The sequence below is a fragment of the Bipolaris oryzae genome, assembly GCF_000523455.1.
Source record: "Bipolaris oryzae ATCC 44560 unplaced genomic scaffold scaffold_43, whole genome shotgun sequence".
NCBI lineage: Eukaryota > Fungi > Ascomycota > Dothideomycetes > Pleosporales > Pleosporaceae > Bipolaris > Bipolaris oryzae.
Window position 1 is genome coordinate 113894 of NW_006911319.1, and position 14863 is coordinate 128756.

Consider the following 14863-nt stretch of genomic DNA (forward strand, 5'->3'; position numbering starts at 1 on the left):
CTCACAGCAAAATCGACTATACTTCAACCACATGAACAAAAAAATATTCATTTTCAAACGCCAGCATATACATCATGAATCCTGAAGCTCCCGGCTTCCTTTCGTTTTCCTCTATAATCCCCCCCCCCCCCCCACCCCATCGAGTCAATCGACCAACTTCCACTACTACTACTACTATTACTATTACTACTACTCGACCCCACTCAACCCTACGCCTCCCCAAAAACCCCCACATATCCACCAACTACCCATTCCTCAAATTCGACAATCTTCCGCCCACCAAACTCGGACTCCCAGCCCTCGACCGAATCTTCGGCTGAGGCGTAGCACTCGTGCCCCTGGTCCCCACGCCGGGTCTCCCCATACTCTTGAGTCGCGTAATTTCTTCATCTTTATTCTGTAGGGCTTTCATAACGATGCCCAACTCTGCTTTGAGCGCTTTGATGTTTCGATCTTGGGCCTCGTAGTTGCGGTCGAGATGCATTGTTTTTAATTTAACGGCTTGGCCTGACGCGGCGTGGGTGAGTTTAGTGACTTGGGCTTCGAGGTCTGCGATGCGCGTGTTTGCTGTTGCGGCGGCTTTTTGCGCGTCTTGGTATGCGGTGCGGGTGTATTCGAGCATGTTGTCGGTGGTGGCTGCGTTTTTGATTGCTTTTTCTTTTTCTTGGTGAGCGGTGGCGAGGTCTTTGCGGAGTTTGGTTATTTCGACGATTTGGGCGTCAGCGGAGAGGAGGTGTGTGGCGCGTTGCTCTTCGAGCTGTTTCTCGAGTGAGCGCAGCTCGGAGGTGCGGGTGGTGAGGCGTTCGGTGAGAGTAGTGTTGCTGCTTTGCAGAGTTTCAAGCTTCTTCTCTGCTGCTTGCTGCTTGCCTAGCAAAAGGCGATATTCACGCGCCAAGTTCTCATGGACTGTCTGTTGCTTGTCCCATGCTTCCTCATGTTCGCGGAAGCGTTTCTCTTCTGCTCTGCGCGCTTCACGTTCTGTATGGTACATTTCTTCCAGCTGAGCTAGACGTTTCTGCAGATTTGATTCATATGCTGCAGTGCTAGGCATGGAATCACTGATACGCGTGGTCTCATTGTTTTGATCTGAACCAGAGCTCTGAACTGGCTGTGGCTGAGGAGTGAACCGCATCCGCTTCGAAGGATCAAGCTCTTCTTTGTCCTATACACATGTTAATGATGCTGGTCTAATAATCTCTGGTAGCAATACTTACCAACAAAGGCCGCTTGATACGTTCAGGCACCGGAGAGTTCGCCAAGGGCTGTGATAGTTGCGTCTGGTACTCGATGACATCCTTGATACTACCAATAGATGGTATCGGCCAGCTTTGCTCTGCACCCTCTGTCGTGTCCATGAGCCATTCAGCAACCAAGGATGCACAAACAATGTCCCGTGGTGTGTCCTCGTCAATAGCCTTGCCGATGTCTGGGCGAACGTGCGCTAGACTTGCCAGGATAGTATGCATACGCTCTACTGGGCCCAGACTCGGCGCAATGTAGCGCTCAATGTGTCCAACAGTCCTAGGGATAACAAGATGGATTACCGGTACAACCTCACGTTCGGGAGACCTGGCCCAGTTCTTCTTGCGGATCTGTGTCGCATCTTGGAAGCCATCAAGACAGATGATGAGATCAGCAGGGCGCATCACGGGAGATGCATTGCCTGGGATGATGGTGGCTTGCAACTCTCCCTCGACCTCTGTCGGATCCGTCCGGTGGCCTCTGGTGGGCATATTGTAATTGATATTTTTCGCCTCGCAAAATGTTTCAAGAATGTTGAAGAGTGCATCATCGTCCTTCTCAGTGACCAACACGATGTGCTTTTGAATGTCGGAATCCCGTAAATGATGAAAGAGCTTATGCAAAAACCTGAATTTTGTCGAGTTTTCTATACCAAACTGGGCGGCATGTGCAGCCTGCGTCATTGACATTTCATCGTTCAAGAGTCCAGACCCAGCTTCGGCAAAGACCAAGTCGACATGTGTTTCTATTGCGCGGAGGTATGTCAGAATCTCTTCTACTTGCGAGATTGGCTCTACGCTGTGGGGGCCCTCGAGAAACTTTTCCAAGGTGTCCTTCTTGAGCGCAATGTGCTGAGAGTACATGTCACTTTGTCGCCCTTGGATGAACAAGGGTATAATGAACTCTTGCTCTGCAAGCTGCAGATCGTCGTTCAAGAGGCTCTCACTATCCTCATCATCTGCATCGCTGACGTCCATGTCTTCGGAGCCAACAGACGGTTGTACATCTGGTGCTGCGGACTCGGTGGCTGCTGCAGCTTCGGCATCAGCATCAGCGGTTTCTGAATGAGCACCCGATGTTGAGGCCATGGTCTCATCCTGCGGGGACGCCGCTTGGGGTATACTAGGAGCATATGCAACCGTCCTTAGCGAGGTGGGTACCTGCATGGCTGGCGAGCGGTCTGGCACAGCCGAGGGAGATCGTGTGCCTTCCTGTTCGGCTGTTCTTAGCAATCTGCTCGCCTTAGCGGGAGTGGTTGAAACCTCAGCTACTGAAACAGATGCACCAGTAGATGATCTGTTGGGTCGTTTCCTTGGGATGTAAGGATTCTCTGCCATTTGTTTAGCCAGGGCCTCTTCCAACTGTCGCTTGACAATGTCTGCGGAGCTTTCACCCGCCATGCTAGATGCAGATGATGTTGGAACGGGGGTGTAGGGTCGTGGGGGAATTTGTGACTCTTGAGTTTTCAATGAGTAGCTTGGTGGATATGGGACCGGAGACGAACTGTGGTCCAAGGACTGAATTGGTCGCTCTGGTGATTCTTGTGAAGAGTCGTGGCGTGATTCTGAGTTGGCCCTATCCTCGGCGTAATCCTTCTCAATCGTGATTCGGATATCGTCAGCCGTGTCCTCTTGTGTACTTAGGACAGCTTCTAAAGACACGACTTGCGCGTTCTGCTCGCGCTCCTCTAAACAATAACTTGGCCCCGGCTCTGCTTCCGATGCAGGAGACAGGCTGCGGATAGATTTCGATGTCAGTAGTTGTTTGTACAAATCGTTGTCGCAGACCTGACTGTTCAACGGCAATGCTACTAGTTCGTGTGGACGGTTGTAAGACGGATCTGAGGTGGTCTTGTTTGGAGCACCTGGCCCAGTGAGCAGCGCTTGGCTGTTTTGGGCTTCTAGCGTCGCACTAACACCTGCAGGTTGATGCGAACTACACCTGGCAATGCGACAATCTGGCTGGGAAGCCAAACTTGGTGAATGTGCTTGTTGCGCGAAATCAGTGATTGGATATTGGGAGTAGGATGGAGACTGATCGTCGTCTGTAACTGGACGCTCGGCTAGGCTTGGCTGGCTACTATCGCGACCACCGAGTTGTTGGACTGCGTCGGGTTGCGTGACTTCACCAGAGGCACCAGTAACAATTGGTAGAGGATCGCTGTTTGCCTCGCGTCTGTCAGTCTGAGACGTCTGGCTGTCACTGAGTGCAGACGAGTTCCTTGGTGATACAGGAATCTCTTCTATATCGACAAATTCCAGTGGACCGTTCTCCGCAGCCTCCGTTGATGTCTGTGTCTGAGGAACGTGTTCCTGGAGTTGCTGAAGTAAATCACTACTTGATGTGTTGTGTCCTGTAGAAATCAGAGCGCCCGTATGGGGCTTTTGGACAGTTTCAGATTCCCTGTGGTCTTGAGTTGTGACTTGTCCAGCCTGTGGTAGGCTTTGCACAAGTTCAAGCGCACCCGGAGCTGCAACTCTTTGATGCTGACTCTGCGAATCTACAACTGTTGTATCTGCTATAGTTTCTGGAATTGACCTCGTGGGTGATATGACCTGCAACGCTGCTCCTTGCACAATTTCAAGAAGCCCCTGTGTATGTATATCCGTTAGCAAAGTAAAGCAAGCCACTTTTTGCATGTGCTATTGCGAACGTACCGAATCGTCTGCAAGATCTTCTTCTCCGTCGTCTTCCAGCACCCTGCTAGAGCCAGTACTCTTCTGGTTGATGCCTTCCGTTTGTTGTGTGATGGGTATAAAGCTGGCCTCACCAGTAGAGCTCTGCGAGTCGGGAACGATGCCGGACGAGTATGGTTCTGGTCTTGCAGAAATGAGCTGTGAACCGTCGTGGTCAAGGTCGGTTTCCTGGCTATGCGCCTGTGTAGGTTCTTGTGTAGAAGGAGGTTGTGATAACGGTAGTTGCGAGACTCGCTCGAATTTGGTTCGCTCTAGACTCTGTCCACGTCGGCGTATACGTATGCGAGGCGAAACCCGCAAGACTCGCCCAGAGTTCGTTGCAATACCAAGAGGCGAATTCGCAGCGCGGGACAGATTTCTCGAGGCGGCTCTATTATGGGAAGGCGTGGAGGGCTCCAAAGGGGAGGGGTCGGAAGTGGTAGACTCTGGACAAATATCAATGACCCGCGAGTTGCGAATGCGCCTTGATGTCTGAGCCTCTGCTCGTTGTGCTGAGCGACCTCTGCTACCACCCGGTTCCTGCGCTGTCCGCTGCGCTTTTCGCTGCAGCCAATCTGCCACCAGTTCGTCGTTCGCGTTCTCTTCGGGTTCCCAAGTAGCCGGCCACGCTTTTCCAGTACTCGGGTCTGTGCCTCTCCATTTAATGTGGTATTTCTTGGTTCCCTTGACGATGCGCTCTTCAAGAATACACTCTGCCTCCCAAAGCTTGGAATTATCGTCGGGTTCGCCTTCGCTGAAATCGACGTATTTGGGTCGTTTATTCGGCTTCGTTCTGGTCTGAGTGCGTTTTCTTTTACTAGTAGATTGTGCCATTGCTATACACAACGTCATCCGTTGGTGGTGAGTTTGGGGCTGTCTGTGGCCATGGTGAGTGAAAATATATATTGGGAACAATGGGCGATATTCAATGAATAACCATGGTGGTAAAGGCGGGACTATCCGGGCGCTGGTTGGTTTGGCCCTGGCCACGAACCACGCGAACGCGTTGGCGCGTGATTGCGTGCCGGTGCGTATTGTTCTCGGCCTTCACCAGTGACATCACCTCACCTCACCGATGAGAAAGAGTTCACTCACTTATTTCACTATATAATATTGCATAATTTGCACTATGCAAAATGAATAAAAGATTACAACAACGAGTGATAGAGATCGAGGAGGCAATATAGAAACCTTAAATTAATTAAATCTAAGACCTTTAGGAGAAGCAATCGCTCTGCGCAGTTTGCTCCAATCCGCCGTTACACAGGGTCTGATTCAAAAGTACACAAATAGAGCGGACAGGTATACAATTACAGTAAAGGCAGCTGAGTCTCAGTATCGCGCGCCACGTCCAGTACCTCTCCAGCTACCCCTGTTGTTGTTGTAGCCTCCACGTTGCGGACTACCATAACCACGTCCTCCCTGATAGCCGCCCTGGTTCTGATTATAGGATCCATTGTTGCTGTTCCCAAACTGATTACCATGTTGTGAACTGTTTGGTGGTACGCTCATATTTGGAGGTGGAGGAGGCCACGGGCCTGTGTAGTTTGGCGGGGGAGGGGGCGGGACGAAGGCACCCGCTCCCTGGAATTGCGGTGGAGGCGGCGGTGGGATCCCGAAGGGCGGCATTGGTATCGGAAACTGACCCGGTGGTGGCGGTGGGAAGGAAGGCGCATTGAATGATGGCTGAGGCGATTGAGAGTACGACTGTCCGAAGTTTTGGGGTGGAATTGCTGAAGCCTGGTATGGTTGATTACCTGGACTACCATGAGCGCTTCTGTTCTGACCTCCGTCTCTATCCTGTGATCTTGGTGGCTGTCGAGATTGGTCATGGCCTTTGTGTGTTGGTTTGGGGGAAGATTTGCGGTGTTCTTGCATCCCAGCGCCGGATCTTGACCGTCGAGGTGATCGACGGCTATCATAAGACGACTCTGAACCATGGCGGGTACGGCTGCGGCTCCGACTGTGATGTCGCCGTCCTCGTCTGTAGTCTGAACCCGATGAAGGCGACCGGTGACTGCGTCGTGCGTCACGAGCTGTGGACCTGGTTGGCGCAAACTGTGCACCACTCTCCATGCGCTCGATATCTTCCCGTGCGATCTTTATATTCTCTGGAACACCATGCTTCTGCATATCTTGACAGAACTTCATTGACCACCCATAACCGTTCGCTACCGTTGTCGTCTCGCCAGTTTCCTTGTCCTGTTTGACCAGCTGCCCCATAGGGTCCAAAGAAAGTTTGTATTTTGCAGTCTCGCCAGTTGGATTGTCACCAGTCGGTCTGTATTTGAGATCAATCTTCTCAAAGAAATTGTCGAGCAGATTACGGACGTGTGGAGAGACAGGCTTCTTGTCTAGCTTCTGAATTTTGATTTGCGAAGGGTCGATCGGGCGGTTCGGGTGCTTGATCATGGGCTCAAGCATATACGAGGCGGGGAGATCGTACCATGGGGCAGTCCTGTCGCCATGATACTCGGGCAAAAGGTAGTTGCGCTTTCGAACCGGTGTACCACCATGTGCTATAGACAGTGCCTCGTCTACCTTGTCTCTACATAGTTTTAGGCAATCTGTGGTGACAAGCTGGTTGACAGCCCAGTAGTTGATAATGGCTTTCAGCTTCTTCTCGGATTGCGGGTCCTTTTCAATCATGCACGTGGCGGCTTGCTCGATCAGCTCAGCGACAAAACTGCCACACACGTCGCCAAATACGCCCTGCTTCATGGCACTACGACGATGAAACTTGTCAGTATGGAGAACATCGTTGATAATCAGTAAAAGGTCCATCCGGTTCCGGACTGCCTTCTGTGCCACTACGGGGTTGTTCAGGTCTAGGACAATGGACTTTGAGACAGAAATCAGATAGTCTCCGAGAAGAGCGATGCGGGCCTTGGAGGGAGCTATGTGCTTCACAATCCATTCTGTGCATTTCTACGGTGGGCGAATTAGTCTGCTCCCGGATACATGTGGTCGATGGCTTCATAGTAGGATACCTGGACGTTCACGCGCGTGTTCTGCTGAAGAACAGCATCTATGCCGCTGAAGAGTTGCGAGCTGACTTCCACTGACACAGGTGGGAGCCGGTCTTCATTGTCTGTTTTCTTGATGGCCTGCTTGAACTTCAACTGTGCAATCGTCAGTATAGTCGTCGCGCGCTTGGCATCATCGCTGGGAGCCATGATAGGCGACGTGAACAACAATGCGACAGAGGTTCGACTGAGAGGCGAGTGTGGACGAGAAAGGGAGTTGAACGCGACAGTCAAGTTTCCAACAGGACGACGGTTGCGCGCACAAGACGCTAAGCCTAGCGCGCCTGCCGATCTTGTGCACCCCCACCAATTTGGTTGCAGCCACCACAACCATGTCTACCAACGACGCCATCCAAGATGAGGTCACCTCCCTCAACGCCATCTTCGATGAAGGCACTCTATCACCCATTGATGAACATGCGAGACTGTACAGTCTACGCCTGCCGTCTCTGCCTTCAGTTATCCTGCGCATAGAGTTTCCGGAAGACTATCCAGATGCCCCTCCATCAGTGCTAGGCACTCAGTCTGTCGGCCAGGATGTACCCAAGGGTATGGGTAGCCGGGCTGTCGATGTAGTGCGAGACGTCCTCGCACGAGTATATCAACCGGGAGAACCGTGCATTTACGATTTGCTAGAAGAGGCAAGAGAAGCCTTGGAGCAAGCCGAAGAGCAGGGGGATCTTCAATTGCATGACCAGCATGAAAATGCAGATGTAGAAGACGACCACGATGGCCATGGTCTCTCTGATCCAACAGTTGACCTTGGGCCAGAGCCTCCGTGGATTATTGCACCCGCTCTTACCGAGAAGAAATCGGTGTTTTTAGCCCGTGTAGCACCAGTGTCGTCTCCGGCCCAGGCCAGACAATATGTTGCGCACCTTCTTGCGACCGACAAGAAAGCCGCTCGCGCGACACATAATATGACTGCGTGGCGCATCAAGGGTCCGAATGATACGAGCTATCAGGACTGCGATGACGATGGCGAGACCGCTGCTGGCTCGCGCATGCTGCACCTGATGCAGCTCATGGATGTATGGAACGTAATGGTTGTTGTGACTCGGTGGTACGGTGGAATCTTACTCGGTCCAGATCGATTTCGTATCATCAACACTGCGGCTAGAGAGGCTCTGGTATTAGGTGGCTTCGCAAAGGATAGTAAAGAGGGGGATACGAAGAAGAAAGGCAAGAAGTAAATGTTATGGACGCTCTAAGAGTGAGTTTAGAATTCTATCTTGTTGGATATATCTATCTATTGAAAATATCTACCTGTTCAATGATCAATCTTGGAGTATACATCCTGTTTACTCTCCCTTTTCCAGAGAACCATGCCTAGGCCATGGCTTGGCAAGTGTAGACTTGGTTCACTGTCTCTAACCATACCCATGTAGATCAGCACGAACTCGAGCATTCCGAACAACCCTGCCATGTCTCCAGATCTTGTCTCAAGAAAACCAAAGTGGGGTTCATCGTCCAAGCCCGTCACTTCGACCCATATGCTAGTAGCAGAAATAACTCTGAGCACCATGGACAGGGTGCCTATCGTTAGGGGGAAACTTCGGTCCACCACTCCAGCGAATATCGCCCTGACAACCAAGACCTATGTCACCCACGTTAGCCGACTGCATTATATTTCCAAGTCTGACATTTGTTCCTGTGCTCATAGAGTTAGACTTACCATGGAAGACAACACAGAACCCGCAATACCAATTGTAAAAGTATTCCATATGCTCCTTCTCATCCGTGTTGCTGCAGGTCATGCCGGTCATGTACGCAGGGGTAGTAAAGCGGTTCGCGATTTTGCTGTAGACGCCGCACGTCTTCATGGAAGCAGCAGTATTGACGGTGTCCATAGCGGTGACTGAAGCGGGGTGAGAACGAGCATAAGACACCACAGCTGTGAGATCAGCTTCGTAAGTAGTTGAGTTGGGGTTGGGAATGGCGAGAGAGGGGAGCTGGGGGTTGGTAGGCGCGGCCATGGTGTTGGCGACGAAGAGACCGCTGAGGGCGAGAACGGGAGAAAGGAAATGCATGGTTATTTGGGTTTTTTGAGGTTGGATTACTTTATAATGGGTTAATTGCAAGAGAAGAAAGATTGAGGTGGGAGCGGGATATATATAGGTAAGGGATGGGGTGTGCGGCGGCGTGGATTCCTTTGTCAAGGACAAACGAGTAAGTCCAAAAGAATGCCTGATAGGCGTGAAATTGGCACAGAACTAAAATCATATGCAGATTTTCATCAAGGCCTTTCACTAGGACCAGTATCACGGGCCAATCAAACGAGCGCTCACCGACTTGTAATAGGAGCTGGTAGCGGTTCAACGCGGACAACTGTGTCCGGGTCTTTCACTGTCACTTTCTGATATTGCAGCAAACTTTAGATTTCAACGAGTACTCGCAAGTCTCCACAACTCCATTTCACTCAATCTCATACTGAACTTCTCTCATATCCTTTCAACACAACATTACACTTCCCCAAACCGTATCAATAAGTATTAGAACAAAAGGGGGGCGTCCCCAAAATCTCTAAAATTATCCTAATGAGTGACTACGAAATAAGGAAAGTAAAACACTCCTAGTGGAGCTGGCCGGAGTGTTGGACCCGACTCTGCCACCATCAATCGTCCACTTTCCAACTTCTCTCACTCTCCACGCTCTTGTGTTCGCCCAACTTCCTCGCTTCCCCCAACCACTCAGCATCTAAATGACAGATACTAGCCGCTTACAAAGTAATCCAAGACCTAATAGCCAAGTTCTGGCATCCAGGCTGCTGACCAGGCTTGATATCAACGAAGTTTCCACTCGTCGTAGAAGTAAGTTGGGAGCAAGGAAGGTTAAAGAATCGAACTGTAAATCTCAATCAGCATTTTCATCATTCCCCTCTCCCACCCACTTTCATCTCCTGTGAAAATAGCAACTCACCAGTCCTGCTAAAGTTGTTGGTATCAAAGTAAGTGCTAGCAAACGGCCCAACAGTCAGATCCTGGCATCCGGCCAGCCCGACCGTCTCGGATTGGATGAAGACGGTGTCTTCGGCCCAGGGAGAAGGACCGCAGCCGCCGTCGTTGTAGAAGCGGGCGTAGACGCGGGGGACACCGCCGTCCTGGCGCTTGGTGACGTCTTGCTGGAGGGGGGTGGCGCTCACGGCGAGAGCAGTGGCGAGGAGGGCGGTGAGAGTTGTGAATTGCATTTTGAAAATTGGGGTTTAGGGGTTTGATTGGATAGTGGAGTGTTGAGATAAGATGAAGTAACTGGATAGATGATGTTCTGTAGATGTGGGTGAGCGGTGTCTGCTTTATATGGTTTCTTTGCTTAAGATCTTCTTACGTACTACTCTGCTGTGTCACTATCATGAAGGAGGACTTCCACCAACTTTGGTGACGTTCCTTAACCTCTGCTTGCTAATGGTTGGTGGCGCAGCTGTTCTCGAAGCGATGTTGGTTGGATAGAGAGCAGATGATGTCGATGAAGTTTTTTAGTGCAGGCTGAGCTGATATCAGCAGTGGAAAACTGAGGGAGTCAAGTGATGCTGAATGTTTCCATGACATGAGAAGAATGCCTGGGGTGGGCTAATGAGCAGTCAGATTCATGGCTAGAGAGTTGTGTCGTTAGCTGTGCTTAATATTGGAGCACATTGCGAAGGAGATGTTGATTCATCTCTCGTTCACTTACACCAATAGATTTTAATTGAAGAAAAATTCCTACTGGATCGAGAAACATATCTTACATTGAAGTGCTTCTTATCTGCCCACCACTGGCACTTGCAGCATCGACCCGAATACCAGGTCAAGCCCCGGCAGCGATCGCATGCACAGAAAATCCGCCCGAACCAACACACACATTAACGTAGAGTCGAGGGCCAACCCACGCATCGCGGCACACTGACGCGCGGTTCTCCACGTGGGATCTTACATATGTTACACGAACAGACAGGTCAAGGTCATGATCTAGTCTTGGCTGTCAGACGCCACTGGTTGCCTTTTTGAGCTGTCATCATTCTTATGCCTCAACTAGGGAAAAGCTGCGATGTTGATATGTAATAAGTGTCATATCATACTCGGTTGTTTAGTAAACTCTTGGTGCTGTGTTGGTAGTGAGCCTCGGTCCAATATGCGTAGTGATATATAGGCGACCACACGATCCTATTGCACATTGTCCACATTCTAGCAAGAAAACTTTTATACATTGTATTACGCGAGTGGGAGGCCTGAATTCTCTCGCCGTTTCGCATATCACAATTTTGGAGATCTCTAATCTCATTGGCGTTGGATCTACTCTTGATATGGTGGTGCATTTGATAGCGAGAATATTTTGAGGTTGTTGTGACACGTGCAGCTTGTATCTGGCAATGCATTGAGTGGGAATATTTTCTTGCTTATCCTTAAGTTCATTATTAGGATGGACTGTGTGAAGAGTAGGTCTCTTTTGTTGTTCTTTATGGGTACTCAACATCATATCACCTGGCACTTTCACCCTGCACAGCCGTGAATCGCACGCTGTCTGTTTAGCGATGCAACGCGAAGAGAGAGCAAAGGCAGTTACATCTCTTCACTACCCATTTGCATCTGCGTCTTTGACATACCGCTTTATGACGACTACTTCGATACATCTTGCAGCGACACTAGCTCTAGCATACTACCTTTAAGTCTCTGAGCCATACCCATCCTCCTTCCCACCATTCACAACCTTTCAACCTATTCCCGGCACTCCAGGTGGAGATTTGTACTGCACTGGCAGGCCTCCAGACAGATCACCAACACCGGATTGGGTTTCAAGGATCTATGTCCCCGATTCTCCGAACTGTATTAAGCTTAGAGGATCGGAGGGATAGATTTTCTAAGCCCAATTTGGTATCGAGGATCTGTCTCATGGATTCTCTAAATCCGATCCGGTAGGGCCAGTCCATATAGCACTCGCGAGACTTATAGTCCACCCGCCAAACTCGAGAAGTTGCAGGACATGTCCCCAAATGGTATACAGGTAGTTCAGGCGACACCGTGAGACTCATAGGTGTAGTCCAACCCCGCCGCAACTGAGCTGGAGGATCGGGGAGACAGTAGTAGCAACGAGTATGTACGTACTTGGGAGCTACAGACACCTTCCACAGCGCTCGTAATACCTCGATGGGGCACACTGTATGTGTCTACCCAGCACTGCACCCTTACAAACATGAGTGAATTCAGAGAGCCAGCGTGGGGGTCGGGCGGTCAGCATCACTAATCGTACTCTCAAAGGTTTCATAATATGATACTAGCTCAGTTTTCTAGAAGAGGAGATGGCTTCTATCAGCTTAGCCTCATCTGCGCCGTGTTTCAGCACGACCAACGTTACAAAAGAACAGTTCGAACGATCTGTCATCTTTGTCCTAAAATATACAGTGTGGCTCTCTCCACTTGATCCATGACGAACCACTGTTCGCTTCAGACCGAAACACCTCCACCCACACAGAGCTAAAAGAACGCCCGTCCCCCTGTCCTCAGCAAGCCACGCCACCGCATCATCTTACACCTACTCCAACCACGCCAACCCAATAACGTAAAACAACGCCTCTGGCTCACCAATCATTTTGCATCAGCAAAGCCCCCATGTCGTTCGGACGCAGAAGCGGACCGCATTCCCCACTCACACTCTCATCCCGTAAACCACCCCCTCCCTCCTTTCAGCGACGCACCAAAGAAATAGACGAAGACATGAGAGTCATTATGCATTATACACATACATAGTTCCAAAAGCAACCCCGTAACACCATCATGAACACCATTCCCAAGCTCCACGCAATGTCTAAATCAAAACTTCGCTCAAAATGCAAAGTAAATCTCCATCAACCACGGATTCCCTCCACGTGCCTATAAAATCGCAATCCGGGGCAATGGTTTGTTCTTCACCTCCTCATACACACTCATCCTCTTCTGCTTGACAGGCCCATGCGTCATCATAACCAGCATCGTCGCACCGGGGGATCTGGGCGATCTGGGCGATCGCGGAAGAATCGGTAAGTCCTCAGGCATGTTGCTGAACATAGCTCTTGCGGCTTCCGAAGGGCGGCGGGAGAGTGGGACAGGTTTGCGTGGGATGTTGTGCTTGGGTTTGTTGGTGGTGGGGGTGAGGGTGGTGGTTGGGAGGCTGGCGTCCGTAGGGGAGGTGTCGACAGGACTGGTGTCGGGACTGAAGAAGCTGAGGAAGCCTGGGGAGGCGCTGCGGATGTAAGGTCTGTCTGGGTTGGGGAATACGGGTGGAGAGTCTTGTGTGGTGTTGGTTGGGAGGGGAGCGCTCATACGGTGCAGCTGCTTTTGAGCGGATCCGGTATCGAGGGTAGTTGTTATGCGGATGTTGCGAGGGTGGTTAGCGGGATGGGCAGGTGCGGGCATAGGTAGACCTTGCATGAAGGCACGCGCTATTTCACTTGAATTGCCTCTCGTTAACGAGTTACTTCGACGATCTGAGTTTGTATGTTCAGATTGTGAACGAACACTTGGAGCAGTTGAATGATAGCTCAGGCGCTGTGGGCGAGTGAGTGTCATCGAATGGCGAGAATAAGAACTCTGATAGGAGGAAAACCTGCGGTTAACAACTTCGGGATGAGAATGAGCCAATAGTGATAGTGACGCTGGGTTGGGATGGGCAACGCGCCATGTCTCTGTCGAAAAGTGCGCAGGTAATGATTGCCGTGTGGAGCCTGGGATTATACCAGATACAAAAGATCGCGACGAGTTTGCAAGTGACTTTTGATATCTGTGTGGCTGGGATGCTACTCGAAAGGTGCCAGGTAATGAGTTTCTTCGTGGAGCAGCGTACTCGGCAGGAATGGGCGGCGGCGTATGATGCGACGTGAAAACGCCTCTTCGGGGAGAAAACACTGTATAAGGAGGTGACATGATTGCGCGTAGCAGAGCATCCTCTGGATTGGGCAAATCTGAATCAGCGTCCGAAGGGTTGGGGACTTTAATCTCATGCAAAGACTTTGGCCTCTCGAAATACTCATGAGATTGATACATGACAACCTCCGAATCAGATGGTCCGGGAGTATAGGGTTTTGAGTACACTTCGATTGGCGGCTGGTAACCGTGGTTGAGCAAATGCGCTTCGAACGGACGGCCAATACCAGCGAGAATACCCAAGAGGGCAATTGACGCAGTACTAGGCGGTTGTTAGCATATAGACCGCCATGCAGGGATGCTGCTTACAGTGAGATTACCGCAAAAGCTATTCCCACACGACTAATATGACAGGTGAGGCCATATTCCGAGCTGTCCAGCCCTGGCGCCATTGGTAAACAGACAGGTGTGCTTGCGACCAGTATCATGTCCCAGCCGGAAGTCAGCAACCAGAATGCACACATTGATCCTGCTATACGAGTAGGAACAGTAGAATTCCTTTTCATAGCGACCGAATATCGCCGTTGTTGTTCCCATAGCTTCTGCTTCAGTGAAAGAATTGAATGAAAGATGGTGTATCCAATCGTCACTAGGGCCTATATATATATATATCAGTATACGGTCGTTTGTACCAAAATATTGGGTCCACGTACCGATATTATCGTTAAAGCCACTTGGGCGTAGCTTGAAGTATTAAATGGATCTGAGATGATCTGATAGAGGGATGCTGCGATGCAAATGATAGCGCTCCAAAGCAGTATATTAAGAATGACTGTGATGAAAACGAGAGAAATCTTCCGGCGCGTGCCTTTCAAGTGGGCTTCGGTGGTCGTTGTGGATGACTGGTCAGCGTTGCTACCGCTGCGGCCCCGTCCAGCCATCACATGAACGGGAACGTATGAAGGCGGGAGAGAGACAAGTGGATTTGAGCCAATACATTGATTGTAAATTTAAAACAGTGTGACTGTAGTAGCAGAGGATTGAATGACACGGGAAGCTGCAAGTAATGACTAAGGTGGGCTTCCTCGAAGGGTTGCATGAATGTGTT

General features: G+C 50.5%; 6 protein-coding genes across 6 annotated transcripts; 1 reads left to right on the forward strand and 5 right to left on the reverse strand.

Moving 5' to 3' along the window:
• Positions 1–244: 244 nt before the first annotated feature.
• On the reverse strand, positions 245–4751 carry COCMIDRAFT_91853 (uncharacterized protein; the record flags this gene model as incomplete). Its single annotated transcript, XM_007688542.1, has 3 exons — positions 245–1162; positions 1215–3833; positions 3900–4751. The coding sequence occupies 3 exons, from the start codon at positions 4749–4751 to the stop codon at positions 245–247; spliced, it is 4389 nt and encodes a 1462-aa protein (XP_007686732.1).
• A 1236-nt stretch (positions 4752–5987) lies between these two features.
• COCMIDRAFT_63428 (uncharacterized protein) lies at positions 5988–7093 on the reverse strand (the record flags this gene model as incomplete). The annotated part of the gene is made up of 2 exons (XM_007688543.1): positions 5988–6845; positions 6908–7093. Coding segments are annotated over 2 exons (1044 nt in total), but the record flags the coding sequence as incomplete, so codon positions are not given.
• A 182-nt stretch (positions 7094–7275) lies between these two features.
• Positions 7276–8136, forward strand: COCMIDRAFT_91860 (uncharacterized protein; the record flags this gene model as incomplete). The annotated part of the gene is made up of 1 exon (XM_007688544.1): positions 7276–8136. One exon carries the CDS (start codon positions 7276–7278, stop codon positions 8134–8136), a length of 861 nt encoding a protein of 286 aa, XP_007686734.1.
• A 303-nt stretch (positions 8137–8439) lies between these two features.
• On the reverse strand, positions 8440–8919 carry COCMIDRAFT_91979 (uncharacterized protein; the record flags this gene model as incomplete). The annotated part of the gene is made up of 2 exons (XM_007688545.1): positions 8440–8540; positions 8619–8919. The coding sequence occupies 2 exons, from the start codon at positions 8917–8919 to the stop codon at positions 8440–8442; spliced, it is 402 nt and encodes a 133-aa protein (XP_007686735.1).
• Positions 8920–9662: 743 nt separating this feature from the next.
• On the reverse strand, positions 9663–10130 carry COCMIDRAFT_35649 (uncharacterized protein; the record flags this gene model as incomplete). The annotated part of the gene is made up of 2 exons (XM_007688523.1): positions 9663–9787; positions 9863–10130. 2 exons carry the CDS (start codon positions 10128–10130, stop codon positions 9663–9665), a joined length of 393 nt encoding a protein of 130 aa, XP_007686713.1.
• Positions 10131–12786: 2656 nt separating this feature from the next.
• On the reverse strand, positions 12787–14696 carry COCMIDRAFT_91997 (uncharacterized protein; the record flags this gene model as incomplete). The annotated part of the gene is made up of 4 exons (XM_007688546.1): positions 12787–13662; positions 13777–14077; positions 14125–14411; positions 14469–14696. 4 exons carry the CDS (start codon positions 14694–14696, stop codon positions 12787–12789), a joined length of 1692 nt encoding a protein of 563 aa, XP_007686736.1.
• Between the last annotated feature and the right edge of the window lie 167 nt (positions 14697–14863).